Source organism: Chenopodium quinoa, unplaced genomic scaffold (genome assembly GCF_001683475.1).
Source record: "Chenopodium quinoa cultivar QQ74 unplaced genomic scaffold, ASM168347v1, whole genome shotgun sequence".
NCBI classification, from domain to species: Eukaryota; Viridiplantae; Streptophyta; class Magnoliopsida; order Caryophyllales; family Amaranthaceae; genus Chenopodium; species Chenopodium quinoa.
In genome coordinates this window covers 2,735,933-2,751,769 of record NW_018743919.1, presented here as the reverse complement: position 1 = coordinate 2,751,769, position 15,837 = coordinate 2,735,933, and the positions used below count along the sequence as shown (strand labels likewise).

Below are 15,837 nucleotides of genomic sequence, written 5' to 3'. Positions count from 1 at the left end.
TTGATAAACAACTTACATTAATGAAAATCAGTCAATTTCAGCTTAGGCATGTAATGATGCCAACAATGGTCAACACAAGAGAGTTGGTGCGTGGTAGTGACTTGTTTAACAGTCATAATGTATCAATTTCACGGTTGAAATGATTGATTTGTACAAATTGTAATATTTGATGATGAAAACAGCATAACCTAGACCAAACAAATTATAACCTATTCTCAGGTTACAATTCCTCACCTATGAAAAATTGAAAACTATAATTTGTCTTTTCAAATTTTATGCATCATGTGAATGACAAATATGTACGGAGTAATATATATGGTTTAGTTTTACAAATCTAACGAAACCTTCTTAAGTTTAAAGGAAGTAACCCAACCTTCATCAATATTAGTTTAGATCAGTAAAAATTAGTTTTCACTCGTAACTCTATTGAGTACAATAGGTATTTATTGGAAAAAAAAAAAAATATTCCTCAATAAAACAAATTTTGATCAAAAATAAGTTTGGAGGTTCAAATCTGTCTGTATGAATTTGCATAAGTATTAACTTTTCTTTCAATTTAACTAGTAAAATTTAATATATTAAAGAGTAAACAAACTAGAGAATTAAGTGCGAGCTTAATGGTTGTATGGTATTGAGGAAGGTGGGGATCCCAAACTTTTGGGGCCATTGTAACCATAATAAACAACTTCGTAATACATACGGAGTAGTATATAATAGAATAAACTTTCCATAACTCTGGTCACTCGATTCCAAAACAAAGTCCAAAAGAAGAAAAGACGGAAGATGAAATGATAAAATGTTTTTTTCTAGCAAAAGAATGAATCATTTTATTGATATTTTGAAACAGTATAAATAGCTTTAATCATTTACTGTTCCTTTATGGTATGCTAAAGTGTATGCCTAGAATTCTGCTACTTCACATTATTAAGAGTTATGACTAAATATTGATACCTTATATGAAGCAATATGAAGACTAGACGCTTTTGAGTGAACAAAAACTTATCAGCAAAATATTGATGAACCTATACAATCTGTAGAATGTCCTAAACCCCTTTTGCCTAAGCCAGAGTGAGATCCTCAGTTTTTCCGTGCTGCGTGATAAAGTTCCATATACTCTAGTGCAGGCCGATTCCAAGACCAGTCTTGTTCCATCACACGCTTGCGCAATGTGTTAAACCATTCCTTTGCATCATACCAAGCTGATATAGCCCTGAAAATTTCATCAGGAAGTAAGCATCCTTCAACTTTATATCGTACAGACAGATAACCATGGTAGTCCATTGGCCCTACAAATCTCAGGTTATGGGATCAAATTTTCATCTGGTTGGGGACTTGAGAGGGGGATAATGGGCAGGAGGCTAGCAATGTAGTACTGTACATGAACAAAACATGGCCTGTTATAGTGTTATGTCTCTACTCATTAGGAACTCCTGATGTCACAAGAACATGTAAATATGTGATTATGAACTTGTCGTTTCAGATAATGCTTGGACACTCTACACGACTTTATCAGACTAAAAGCTTACAAAATGCAAGAACCTGTCTTTCCTGTACCTAAATGTGCATCTTTGTTAAAGTGACATAGGCCTGAAGTTCTTAGGGAGTTATCTTAGACAAAATACAAACCTAGCTTAGCAACTCTGAGTAACACAGACTTGAAATTAGGCTCTCTTGGCTCATTAAACCACCTACACCTGTAATTCATTATAAACTTACGCACAGTTGTAAATCAGACAAAGAGTTAGAAGGAAACAGGCAATTTAGAAGGGAGAACTTTAGAGGCTTTGTGGTGATGGTGTAATGTAATGTTGTTGATGAATTGGTGGTGATCTTTGAATTAAGATGATACATGATGTTAAAATATAACCACTTTTAGACTTTATTAGTTTCTTCTTTTTGTTGCTATTTGAGCAAGTATAGAAATATACTAACCTGTCAAGAGCATAATCTACCCCGGCAGGATCAGCTCCTTCAAAATTAAATCCATTTGGTTCCAAACCTTGTGCTCTTGCTCTCTCTATGTCATGATCAACGTCAAATACAGTATCGTAAAGTCCTGTAAAAACATGAGTAGACATTGATAGTTTTAACATATTGACTACTGAGGTACAGTTGTAAGCTTGTAAATATATAGCATGATAAAGACGAGAACACAAAGACTGGATATCTCACACCAGTAACAACATGATTTATGAATGCAAATTTTGAAGCCTACATAAAACCAAGACATGACTTCAGCTTTCCAATAAAGATATCGAATTGAGCAGGGAATCAAAAAACCAGAAACGTAAGGGAGCTGAGGCAAATAACTTGAAGAATTATCTCACCATAGAACCAATGTAGAATACACAAGAAGATTACATAACTTGATAACGTGGTTAATAAACTATTTATGTTGATGATGAGTATGAAATATGAGAAGATTTGTACCTCCAGTTTTGCGAACAACCGGTATTGAACCATATCGCATAGCAACAAGCTGGGTTAGGCCACATGGCTCAAATATTGAGGGGACAAGAATCAAATCTGCACCTGCATATATCTACGGAGAAATTTAATGAGACTAGTAAGCCTACATGCACATTATATTCAGTTACTAGAAGACAATTTAAAAGAGCAAGCAATTGAGTTATATGATCAATACCAAGTGTGAAAGAGGTTCGTCATAATTCAAACAAAGGCGAGCACGGTCATGATGCATATTATGCAATTGATTTGCAACATCAACAAATTCTTGCTGTATGCGTGGGTCGGGAGCAGAGCCCAGCAACACAACCTAAAATCATAGAACACTGAAATTGACCAACTGTGACAAACCAAGAAACAATTATTAAGAAAAGAAACAAGATAAATAGGAGGAAGACCTGTCCGCCACGTTCTATAGTGCGCCAAATAGCATGCTTGATGAGATGGATTCCTTTCTGATGAGTTAAACGAGTAATTATTCCCACTAATGGGAAATCACCTTTTTTTATGCTAAACCTTTGTTGTAAAGCTTCCTTGGCTGCTTTTTTACCTTCTGCAACATTTTCTGATGTGTAATTTACCTGATATTATATGCATCATGCAAATATGTCAGATTAAGAAGCTGTGCTTGAGTTTTGATGGACAAGGGAAAAATAAAGTACCATCTGAGTCATATAAATTGCTATCTCAAGCTTTAGAATCAGTAGAACGAAATCCTAATCAAAGATGCTTCATAAATAAGAAATTTTAGTCTAAGCTAAGATATCAGTGCCAAATTATCCACCTTCATATCTCAGTAAATTAGAGAAAATAATTGATAAGACTAAAAAAAGCATACTTAAGCTTTTCGAAAAAAAATAAAAATTACAGATTAAATGAAGATGAATTACTTACTGGAATGAACTTATCATTGAATGGATCCCATATGTCTGGATCAATCCCATTTAATATGCCGTGAAATTTGTACAGGTGAGGAGCAATAGCAGGATTTCCAGCAACCTCCTTTGCATAGGTATTTGAAACCTGATAAGTGATAATATACATAAATTAAAACCACCATCACTTGCGAACATAGGCGTAACTAGACCAAAAGTAATGCAAATATCCATAGTATGCCCCCCCCTCCCCCCCCCTCCCCCCCCCCCCCCCCCAATTCTTTGACCTCAGAGATCGTAGCTGCCACAGCCACACAACAAGATGTTAAACAGGCAAGTATAGACTCACAGTTGTAGCCTTGTCTGCATATGCCATTGCTCTTCCAATGAAGTACGCCCCAAACTCGAGGTTATGAATAGTGAAAACAACACGAGCATTAGTAAGACCATACTGCCCATAATGCTCTTTATACAGCCATGCCACTGGAGCACTTGACCAATCATGGCAATGAATTATATCCTGCACCAAGTGAACAAATTACAAATTGCATCTAAGAAGAAACGGAATATATTTAGATCTCATTGTGCACTACAAGAGAACTTAACTTGTGACAAGATACACTACTGAGAAAGGCTATAGATAAAAAGACAAAAACCTCATGGACAGTAAACTGACGGAGATCAAAGAATCAGCAATAGCAATTCAATTAAGTCAAAGTCTGAACTTACAGGATGAAATCCACTTTGGAGGAGATACTCAAGTGCAGCGTGGCAAAAGAAACCAAATCTTTCACCATCATTTTTACCAATATAGACAGAATTAGTCTGGAGCAATCTGTCCAAAGCAAGGAGGGAATTTAAGAACCATGGCAAATGACCAAATCATACACAATAGTATATATACAGCAGAGACTATAATAGGCTGCCAAACACTATAGACTAGGGACATGTGGAATAAATGACATTCTTAGAAAAAGAGCTAGATTTTTAGCGTAGAGAGAGTACTGCCCGAGATTCATTCAATAATGCGATGATTTGTTAAGCTGGACAAGGACCATAAAAAAAAAGAAGAAGATGGCTGTTTACATCATGATCTATGAGATTATTTGTAACACTCTATCACTTAAATGTATTTGCCATAAATGAAGAGAAGATCTTTTTGTCTTGAGTCTAAACTTCACCTTTAAAAGGCTGAACAGTGATAAGATTTTATAAAGGAGAGTCACACTTGAGAATTTTCAGGAAAAAAAATAAAAATAAAAATTCAAACAAATCCCAAGAGCCAAGACTCTATAGCGTGGATACAAATATGTAGCCAAAAGGAGATAAAGTTAAGTCTCATAATTAAAGATGCGGCATAAATACTTATCTTAGTTCATCAGAAGCCCAGGCACTATCTAATAACTTTGTACATGCTTACTGCTTTTTAATTTCCAAACTTTATCTGTACAGATTACAGAACGTTTTTCTAAAAGTCTTTTTAAAAAATCTCCGTATTGACTTCAGCAAATTAGGTTAAAACAGCACATATCCTGACCACAGGCCTCGCCTACAACAGTTGCTGTTTATTTTTGTTTTCCATCACTAGCGAGCAATTGCTGAAATTTTAGTAGTGGCATAAACATAAGAGCACAAAAGGTTTACCCATTTAGAGGCTCCAAAAAGTGGACAGACAAGCCTTCAACCTTCCCAAACCAAACTTTTATCTCAGTACCACCCCATGAATAGCTCTTTGCGTGATGGAAGTCCTTCACCTGTTGCAATCAAATGATGAAAATGCATATACTTAAAATTAAAATACATTTTTCTAAGACGGTAAAATAAAAGTTGGTAAATCTGGCTTTTAATATATTTTTCTTTTGAAAATTAGTTATTATTCCATTCCACTTGCCCTCCCCTTCCAACAAAAGACCTGTTTGTGCCCTACTGCTCTCCCTCTCCCCTTCTCCCTCACCTGCCCTTCTCCATTAGACAGTAGTTCCCCTTCCACTGCCCATCCCTTCCCCTTCTTCCAGCAAGTACTGTAACCCCTGCAATTGGTTGGCTATGGTAAGGGGAATAGGGCACATGAAAATTGAAGGAGGATTGTAAGGACTAAGGAGTAAGAATATGGTGATAGGAACTGGGAAGCAATGGAAATTGAACGGGAAGAGAGGTAAGAAGAAGGGCTCAGCAGATGATGGTGGTGCCCAGCGGTAGCAGGGGCTGGAGTGGAAACACATTGTGGTGGAGGCGGTGGAAGCGGCAGGGGTGGAGATAGCGTTGTTTTTTGTGGAGCTCCTTGCATAGTTATGTGTTCTGACTAATCCGTTACCATAGAGAAAAACCATAAGCTTTCGGACATTTTAAGTAGTAATGTAACTTATAAGGCAGTTAGTTATTGAACTCAGCATAAAATAGGTATTAAAACCAAAATTTCTAAAGTTTATGAAGGAAACATTTCAAGTCTTAATGAGCTTATGAAGCCAATCTAATTAAGACAGTAAGAATTAAAAAAAAAAAAAAAAAAAAAAAAAAAGTGGAAAGTGGCTTACATGATTAAGGTTCAGGCACTGATACTTTGGAAGAATTACATCAACATGATGGTTTAAATCTTGAACCGCACGAGACAAGCTAGTAACAATATCTCCAAGGCCACCCACCTGCAGCAATTTCAGATTATAAATTTGTGTGTTTGTAACATTAGCTTAAATTGCATATAGAAGTCCGTTATCTAAATAGAGAACCTTTTCTTTTATTTAGGATTCTTATTCCAACTCAAAGACTAATTTGGAGAGGGGAAAAGCACCAAAATAGAATGATTTATCAGACACAATTTGTGAGCAGGAAAATAAGTTGAGGTCACCTCATTTTCATCATCATGAATCTTAGGCCTTGTTTGGTTACACTATACTAATGGTGGAAATAGAAATTCATGGGAAGTGTGTATATGCATAGTTGTTTGGTTAACATATATGTGGGAAGTTGAATTTCCTTGGTAAATGGAAACTCCTCCAAAACATGGGAATTTAATTCCCCCACTATACCTTGGTCAATCAAAATTCCCTTATGTATTTTTGGATAAAATTACAATTTTACCCTCAAAAATTGGAAAAGTAGTTAAGATAGAATTTAATATATGAGAATTACACAAGGTTAACCAAACAAAACATAGGAAATTAATTCATGGGAAATACAATTTCCTTCATATCAACCAAACATGATTTTAGCATTTCCTAGGAATATTAACTTCCCATGAATTATAAGTTCCTATGGGTTTCCATTTCCCTAATGCAACCAAACGAGGCCTTAATGTATTTTCCGTCCGTAATCCATGGTGAAGGGTAATGCAGATGTATTTTCCTTCACCAAATCTGGTTTATGTGTTTGACTACTTGCTCATATTGACCCAGATCTTATTTCAGATTATAGTATAATGCAGATGTATTTTAAGAGTCTACAGCACAATAAATACTTCAATATAATAAAAAAAAATATTTTCCTTCAAGTAGTTTGATTTACATGTATGAGTACTTGCTCATATAGACCCAGATTTAATTTCAGATTATAGCAAAATGCTAGTAAAACCACAATCTCTACGGGAATAAAATCTCATGTATCACCACAATTGTAGCCCAAAGGCAGTTTATCAGGAAAAAAAAACTTCTTACATACACTCGCATGCACAGATTGAAAATTGCATCAAAAAAAGAATAAACTCAGTGAAGATTTTACCTTAGCAATGGGAGCCATTTCAACAGCTATATGAACAATATGCATTGGAGGCTCTTTGGCTATCCCACCAAAGACAGGTACATGGTAATCCATACCAAATTTGTTGTCAAAAATTCCACCATCTTCCCACTCAGAGAAAACAAAATCCATCATGTACGCATCCAATGGCACCCTGACTACAAAAAGAATTTTGCATTAGGAGATATCTAGTGTTATAATATCAACGGCAAAAGCAACTGTTGTCTCATGCTTGAACTCAGCCTTTAAATAATTATATGGGTAAATAAATGAATGAATGCTTTACTGCCCTAGTAACATCAACAAAGGATGTTCCAGTCAACAAACTTTCCTAAGGAAAATTTCAAACAAGCAAACTAATTCATAGCACACCATTTTGAGTAGACATAATTCAATCATGAGAACAAAGAGTACAATTAAAATACAAAGATCAGGACAACATCAATGTTCACATGTACAAGAAATGTCAGTCACCCATCCAATACAAAATTAACAGCATGTAATTTCAATTATATATGACACACAATGCACATCAGCAAAACAAAACACATGAAATTTTCTGAAATGAGAGGCGCTTTCTTGTCTCAGTAAATAATAGAAAAAGACACAAATAACGTGGCTAGAAATTTTCTCAACAGTGAAATCCTTCAAGGATTCACTAGACACGTGAAGAAACAAAGAGGTAAAAATACACAACTAACATCATGAAAATGTATTCATGAATAAAAATTAATCGTACAATTAAGCAGTTGATTAAGCTTACCAGTTGTCTTGACATGAGTACCATTCTCGGCAGGGAACATTTTCTGAGGAGGCAACGGACCTTTACGATGGGTCCATTGATTAAAAGAACCTCTGAACCAAACTTCTGGCTTCCCATTCAGAACAGTGTTAGAGGGATTGTAATACACAGTAACATCTTGTCCTGCCTTAACATCCACAGGATCAGTGTAAACAATATGCCTCTGAGACAGCAAGAATGTCTTCAAAGTTTTTTCTTTGGTTTCAGCTTTCATGCGAGCTGTTTTTTCAGCCTGTGCATAGAACAACATTGTTATTATAGAATATACATGTTACCGATGTCAGTCAACAAGGCCAGGTAAAATACAGTACAAAACAATTACATGCAGTACAAAACAATTACACAACAAAAGGGGATGATAGACCCAGAGAGAGAGAGAGAGAGAGAGAGAGAGAGAGAACTTCTAGGAAGGTGCCATAAAACAAGTCCACTGTTAGTTGTAAAATGGCTGTTTCAGGCAACATCAGTCTACTAATATGGCAATACCTGTAAAATCTTTTCTTACTAGCAATAGAACCACCCTCCAAAAAAAAAGGGGGTAGACAAAGAGAGGAAGGCACAAGTAATCAAGACAGGTATCTAAAGCCTAGAACACTAGACACATATAAAAAAGTAACCGATACATGTATGGTGTATCTATACACATCCAAATTAAAAACTTCAATAACACCAACCAGGGAAACCCAGCATCATTTGACCAGAGGACTCCAGACATCATTTGTTCAACTCTTCATTACCCTCACGGATTTTAAAGTGGGCAATAGGCGCTAAGTCCATTCCTTCTATGGAAACTATATGCTGTGATCATAGAAGACTTAGGTGAGTACTCTCCAGCAAATGGTTAGATTTTGAGCAGATAGTGGTGTGTTGTCTATTTCTCAAGATATCAAAATGCACTACAAATAACACTGATAAGCTCCTAAGGCGGTGAAGACTACTTGAGGGACCAGAGACGGGGACACGGGGTGGTAAATTGATGGCCTTTCCCAAGAGAAAACTGCCCATTCAAAATAAGGAATGTTTTTTTTTTAGCATTTATTGTTGTTACTGCAGCATGATGATAGCTAGTAGATAGTTTCTTTAAAAGGCCAGGAATTATCTGTTGTCAATTACAGCACTTTAGCAGTACCAATATAACTACAACTCTAAAGTGAAAGGCTAGCATTACGATGAAACTTAATAACAAAGTAATCACCTTGGCACGCAAGACCTCCTCTTTTACTCTCCTGTCCTCTTGAAGTTTCTGGTATATCCGCAGTTCTTCCTCAACCCAGTATAGTTCGTCAGGAACAGACTTGGGAACAACAGCATGGAAATCCTGGCGCTTATTGTTATCATATATGGAAGCCTTCTGTGGTGGCCCATCAGCAAACACCCAGTCCAAGACAACTGCTTGATCAGGAACCGTAACTATACAAAGATGCACTCAAACGCATCAGTATAGTAAATTATAAATATTTCGAGAGCATTTACATTTATAACATATTTTTATTGATCTTTTTGGTTCATTCCAAGGATCCTTCTAGTCCATATGCAGTATCATTGCAAGGGGAAACAACTCTTTCCTTTTAGTCATTATTTCCTTCTAGTCAGTTTGTTATGAATATAACATTTGGGCACCAGAACTGACAAAGAAAACAAAGTAATTTCTCAGATGTTAATGGTCACCAGCTCATCACCTTAGTTCACTTTTCCCAGTTTCCAACTACAAACAAGGAGTATCAGCCTCGCTAGTCTGAAAGTGACGTCACCACCATATAGAGCAATGATTGTAACTTTTAGGACAATAATAACTACCATAGCACTTCGTCAATTGACCAAAAATAATTTCCCTCATGCTCACTCAAGGAAATAAGCAAAGAAGCACAAATGGACTATAGTTGAGTGTTTTATAGTTAATAAAAGTATATATGTTGCTACTTGAATAAAAAAGTACTGTAATTGAAAACAAAATTCTATAGGTCAGGCCTATAATAGAAAATAAAAGCTCTGTTTCACACTCCTTCAATCTTACAGTTTCCAGGCATCTAGAAAGATTCTAAATTAAGAGCGCCAAACTTCCTGTAATCAGATTGAAAACCAGAATGCACATTTGGCAATACCAGAAAATATCTAAAGACCTAATGGAGGTATAATCTGGCAAAAGAAGAACAAATTCCCATTTCCAGATTTTAACAACAATGCCTAAGCCTTGATTTAAAGGATGAGATTAGCAGCATGATCCAAGATTTTATCTCCTGTGGTCCTCCAAAAGATCCTCATTATATCACTCCTAGCTAGTGCTATATGCAATAACACATCCTTAAATATATTGCAATGGGGATTCGCAACTGACCACAGCTCCACAAGAGCTACTGGCAATATTAGCAGCAAACTTTTTCAAATTTAGATTACAGACAATGCAGCAGTCATTTCGTTAGTTTCAGATAGCTCTAATTGTTGGGTGCAAGTGGATCTGCGAGTGTGACTTGAGATATCCCACATTGGAATTAGAAACAGTGAGCTTTCTAATAAGCCATGTGAGTTACTCCTATTGTCAATTGCTTTTAGGATGGAACCTCTATTGGGTATTGTTGATGGGGTTTTCTGAACATTTGGTACTAAATGGTTTGGCTGGACATGTGCACTTTACAGATGCTATTTTGATTTGGGCTTGTGCATCCCTTTTGTTGTTGACGATCTTCAAAGTGTTGTTTCTAAAATTTAGTTCTTTGCACTGTTGGATACAAGTGTGAGTGTTAGGTTGCCCCACACTGTAAGCAGGAGGGGATGAGCTACTCTTATTGCCAATAGATTTATGGTTGGAAACTCACTTGGTTTTGATGGTAGGCTTTTTCCCCCTGCTTTGATTCATCCAAACAGTGATCCCAAGCTAGTACAATACAATTAAGATTTTCAAAAAGTCAAATCACAATAAAAAATGTGCACTACTAAGGCATGGGTGGATGTTATCTTCCTAATACATTAAAATGTTGCTCGAGTGAGATTTTCATTGGTAGGAAAAGCATAAGCAATCGTTTACTGTGTTAAGAATAATGCTTAAAACTGCAGGAAACAGATAGAAATCTCCAACGGACAAGAATATATCATCAATTAACAAAGAGTGCATCTAGTTAATGAGAGGTGCCTTGAGACTTTAGACAAGAAGCAACATAAAACCCCTCGTCCAGCCTTCAGACTTTTGTCAATGGTAAAGAACACCTTTTCAGTTATCAGGCTGGTATGTTATAAGATATGAATTCTATTATCCTGAATTCACAGGCCACAGCGGGTACAATAAGAGTGGTATGTTCGGAGTCTGTTCTGGTGTAGGACTATTAGCAGCCACTGGATGAACTTAATTGCAAAATCCATAATCTGTTAGCATATACTACCTGCCCTTTCCCCAAAAAATGATAAAGAATAAAGAGGTGGAAAATTCATTAAAATGTGAATTTAGTCAAGGAAATATTAAATATAGCATTATCATACCTTCAGCATACCACCAGTCACCATCTTTCTCCTCAGATTTCACTAGTCTTGCAATAACTGAGAGCCCAAAACTCCAATTATCATGACCCCCATGAATCCAAACATCATTGGCATGAACAAGAGGGCCGGAGCTCTTGTTATAATACAAACGAACCAAATCACCATCTTTAAACTCACGAGGTTCAAAAAACCAAACATTTTCCATGGATGACACAGCTTTCTTCACCAGTTCTCTCAGTTTCTCTTTTCGTTTCTCTACTACTGCCTTTGCTTGTGCTCGATCAGCTTCACTAGCAGCCCTCTCTTCCTCCCTTCGCCGCTGCTCCTCAGCTTGTCTTTTCCTCTCAGCTTCTATCTTTGCCAAATTCTCTTGCTCTCTACGTTTCTCCTCGAGCAAGAAATCTTCAAAAGTATCGAAGTCCATGCCCCCTTCCACTATAATGTGGAAATCTTTCTTTTCATTATTGTCATAAACATCTTGCCCGTTAAAAAAAATAAACTCCATCTTGTATGCTTCCTTGGGAACATGAATCTGACAGGACCACCAATCACCCCTGAGATGGCTCTTTTGAAGTTTTGTGGTAAATGATTTCCAACGCCAATCATTAAATGCTCCCATGACCATCACATCTGGTTCATCTTTCAGAGGGGAAAGACTTCGATTAAGGAAGAGCTCTATATCCTGATCAGGTTTTGCTGTCTCCGGATAAATAAAAACTTTGTTTCCTTTGGAAAAATTGTCCTCCGCCATTTCCTCAAGTACTTTTTGCCGTTCAAGAGCTTCCATCTCCAACTGCAACTTTCGCAAAGCCTCTTCCAGTTCTTTCTCATCAGTGGTTATAGCAGCCCTTGTGCTTGAACCCACCACCTCAGTTTCTGTAACCCTCTCATCATCAGATTCCTTACTATCTAACTCTTTGGTTTCCCTCTCATTGCTAAGGACAGTTTCAGATCCTGGCAGCACTTCAGAGTCAGTAACATTCTTGTCAGATTCGACTCTTGGGTAGCTCATCAAAGATATATTCTCCTGAACGCTAATTATATCCTCTACTTTTTTCTCGTAAGGGGTTAAATCAGAAACCTTATTTTCTGATACCAACAGTCTAGTTTCAGCCTCATAGTTGTCTTCATTACTTTCCTTATTTTCTGAAGCCATGTCCTCAAAAATCTCAGAACCCCCTCTATCTAAATCTAAAGCTTCATTTTCGGTCATCTTATCCTTCTCATTCTCATCAATGATTCCAGTACCAGAAACTATTTTTTCAGATTCCAACACTTTTCTTTCAGTAGAACTTCCTTGTTTGCCCTCTAAATCCTCGGGTTCTAATCCAGTTTCATCAATCAAATCACTAGTACTTCTACTACCTTCCCTGATAAACCCTGTAACCGTGTCAATTTCCTTAAGCAGATTTTTATTACCATTAGTTACTGCTTTCTTGGTTAGGGATGAATTTCCAGCTTTCCCATTAGTTGAATCCTCCCTTTGCTCTTCAATTCTATTTACTTGAGAAACTTCTGATCTCTCAGTTTTCTCAGCACTAGATCCTACGTCAGATGCTCTTCCACCAAGCTCAGGAGACGAATCAACTGAAGGACTGTTATCTTCTTCGTCCTTTTGATCCCTCTTTGGTGTGCTAGTGCCAACAGGAGCCTTTGGGACAAATCCTTTGGGAGCAGAACCTTTGGGCCTTGACCATTTTTTCTGTTTCTTCTTTGAAAATTCTATTAAGGAGAATAAGCATTGCTAAGGCACGGTCAGAGAATGCAAAAGGAAAGTATTCCCGAAATTAATCTCAAATGGGAAACGGTAATGAAGACGCACTAACCTCCAGTGGCATAACACGGACGGAAATTTCCATTCCTTGGGTACTGCAGGTGCCTAGAATAAGACTGGGACAAAAATGGGTAACAAGAAACAATTCTTAGTCAATGATTTAATGCAGATACAAAATCACAACAAAGAAGTACTGCTCAAAATTGAACCACACAGCACCAATTAGTTTCAATTATCCAAAACTGATATTGGAAGGATTACTGCTACACATGCTACCAATTAGTTTCAATTATCCAAAACCGATATTTGATTGATCACTGCTACACATGCTAATGCCAGAGAAGGCATCCAAACACCCACATGAACTAATGAAAAGGGGTTGGAAAGTGCAATAATATGAACATATTTAGCTACAATCATCAAAATAAACACTTTCACAGTTTCATAGCAAATCTAATAAAAACCCACAAAAACACACAGCATTCTCAAATAAAACAAACAGATTAACAATGAAATCAATAACACTATTCACTTATCAAAAGGGTAAATTAGAGAATCAAATGGGAATTTCATCTGAGATGTCAGCTAACTAGGCTCATAAAGTCTCGGGGTCATACCTAGAACTAGAATCAAATCTCGTCTACATCACTGCCCTCTATGGCCCTCTATATACACTCGGCAAACCGACACACAACAACAATGTCTGAAAATTCACCATTGAAATGTAAACCATCTACAGCACATATTACACTTTATTAAAATCGGAATTAAACAAACAAAGACAATCAAATGAAAATTTCATCACAAAATCATTGCAAAAACAAGAAATTAAATTACTCCGTACCAATTACCAATATCAAATTAGAAATAAAATTTCATCACTTACCCATAAAAAAAGATTTAATTTTGTCAAAAATTAAGGGAAGAAACTTACATGAAAAGATCTGTAAGATGATTTGCAAGGGACTAAACCAGTAAAAGGTCTGAGATTAAAGTGGGCATTTTGCCTACTAATAATAAAACTTTGACTGCACCAAACAGGCCTTTGAGATTGCAACCCAGAAACTTCCATGGCTGTGAAGCTTTCTCTCTCTAGTTTCTCTCTCCTCCTTCTGAAATCACACTTCCCGAAGTTTCTCCTTCTGCATTATATTCAACACTCCAACATCCCCCTCTTTCAGTGATCAGTCATTGATATTCGGAATCAGCAACATCAAAAAAATTAATTATTTATTTTTAATAAAGATTTGATTTTTATTTGTTTTGGAATTTTTGGGTGTCAATTTAAATGAACAAATAAAACCAAATGGGAAAATATCAACAAAAAAGGACAGGCTAAATTTGGATAGTAGTAAACACATTGTATTCTCTTGCTCAAGTGGAATTATCAGTCATGGCCTTAGAATTTTGAACCGTAGGTTGGAGACTTTGGAGAGGTTTATCCTGGGTTTAGTATTGCTTGGGTGTCATCGATATCGACCGTCCATTCACTAGCTCGTGACCACATAATTGAAAAATTAGAAATGATCCGGCGGTAATAAATAGTGGTAATAAATGTTCGTTTATATTCATGTATGAAGTACTCTATATTGTATAAGGAACGTAGCTTTGTCAAAAATCTTGTAGTGATTATATCCCTTTTGTGTGATACGGAGTAATTCCTTTGTTTCAAAATAAATGTCTCAGTTGGACATGTATATCGATGCAAAACTTTGATCAATAATATCTTTAATTATTAATAAACACAAATTATTAAAAAAAACTGATATTCATAAACTATACATTTCTTATGTAAATTATTTAATTTTAGTGAAAGTAAATTATTTACTTCAAATTACCATAAATTCCAACTTCCTCCATTTTGCACTTTTTTGGTTAACCAAACAACTCATTAATTTTGCATTTTCTAGAAATTTTGAGTGCCCATGAAAAATTAGTATAACCAAACAACACCTTGATATAATTTAGTTTGGTTTGATTTGGTTAATTGTTGGTGTTTTTACTTAGTATAACCAAACAAATATCCTTTTTATTATTACACACCCTAGACCAGACTACCTCGTATTTGGTTGTGTATGTCGAGAAGGAAGTGATAAACAAGTTCAAGGGTAGCATCAACAAGACAACAAGTGTACATTTGAATTTGACGTGTCAAATGAAAAGGTGCCATGTGGAGGTGAAATGAGAGGTTGCGGTGATAATATCTCAATTAAGTGAGCCACATTGTAATTAGCAAATGTCATTGTTGTGGGGTTATCATCATTTATGATTCTTCTAATTAGTTAGCTAACTTCCTAGCTAATCTTTTTCTTTATCAACTTTTTAAAAGCTAATTGTCAATACATACGGAGTAATTAACTATGGGCCTAATTATCTGATATATTGTAACACCCTTTTTTTGTTTTTTCTTTTTTTTTTTTTTTTTTTTTTATATATATATATGTATCATTCATGATGATAAGAAACAGATTGAGGATTTTCCTAATGTATATTAATAATGACTACTTTTTTTTTTCTTCTCATAAATAAAGTTATGATATTATCGATCATGTAATGTAGAAAATACGAGTAGTATTTAGGTGAGAAATTTTACTTGAGTTTTGTTATAAATTAAAGTGAATAACAAAGAAACTGATATACTTCCTCTTTATTTTAATTTGCAACACGGGGAACTGAGGATAGGGAATTACGTTTTTAAAAATACAATTAAAACTTTA

At 35.8% G+C, this 15,837-nt stretch overlaps 1 protein-coding gene across 2 annotated transcripts; it reads right to left on the bottom strand.

Annotated features, from left to right (window-relative positions):
- Window positions 1–799: 799 nt before the first annotated feature.
- On the bottom strand, window positions 800–14,482 carry LOC110687372 (starch synthase 3, chloroplastic/amyloplastic-like). 2 transcript variants are annotated; one of them, XM_021864017.1, is made up of 16 exons: window positions 14,055–14,478; window positions 13,173–13,236; window positions 11,347–13,068; window positions 9,071–9,285; window positions 7,837–8,107; window positions 7,056–7,231; window positions 5,876–5,983; window positions 4,986–5,095; window positions 4,071–4,176; window positions 3,691–3,861; window positions 3,361–3,489; window positions 2,865–3,047; window positions 2,645–2,776; window positions 2,431–2,542; window positions 1,933–2,056; window positions 800–1,210 (listed from the first exon to the last, which is right to left on the bottom strand). In XM_021864017.1, exons 1-16 carry the CDS (start codon window positions 14,190–14,192, stop codon window positions 1,078–1,080), a joined length of 3,894 nt encoding a protein of 1,297 aa, XP_021719709.1. In that variant the 5' UTR covers window positions 14,193–14,478; the 3' UTR covers window positions 800–1,077. The 2 variants fall into 2 exon arrangements, with proteins under 2 accessions (XP_021719709.1, XP_021719710.1); XM_021864018.1 differs by lacking the exon at window positions 800–1,210 and adding an exon at window positions 1,239–1,694 and having other exon boundaries at window positions 14,055–14,482.
- Between the last annotated feature and the right edge of the window lie 1,355 nt (window positions 14,483–15,837).

Excerpts from the sequence above, each read along its gene's own strand:
- LOC110687372 (XM_021864017.1), bottom strand. The coding sequence starts at position 14,192 with ATGGAAGTTTCTGGGTTGCAATCTCAAAGGCCTGTTTGGTGCAGTCAA. Across the intron at positions 3,490-3,690 it reads ATGCAGACAAGGCTACAACT|GTTTCAAATACCTATGCAAA; the intron begins GTGAGTCTATAC and ends ATCACTTATCAG. Across the intron at positions 2,057-2,430 it reads GGTTGTTCGCAAAACTGGAG|GACTTTACGATACTGTATTT; the intron begins GTACAAATCTTC and ends ATGTTTTTACAG.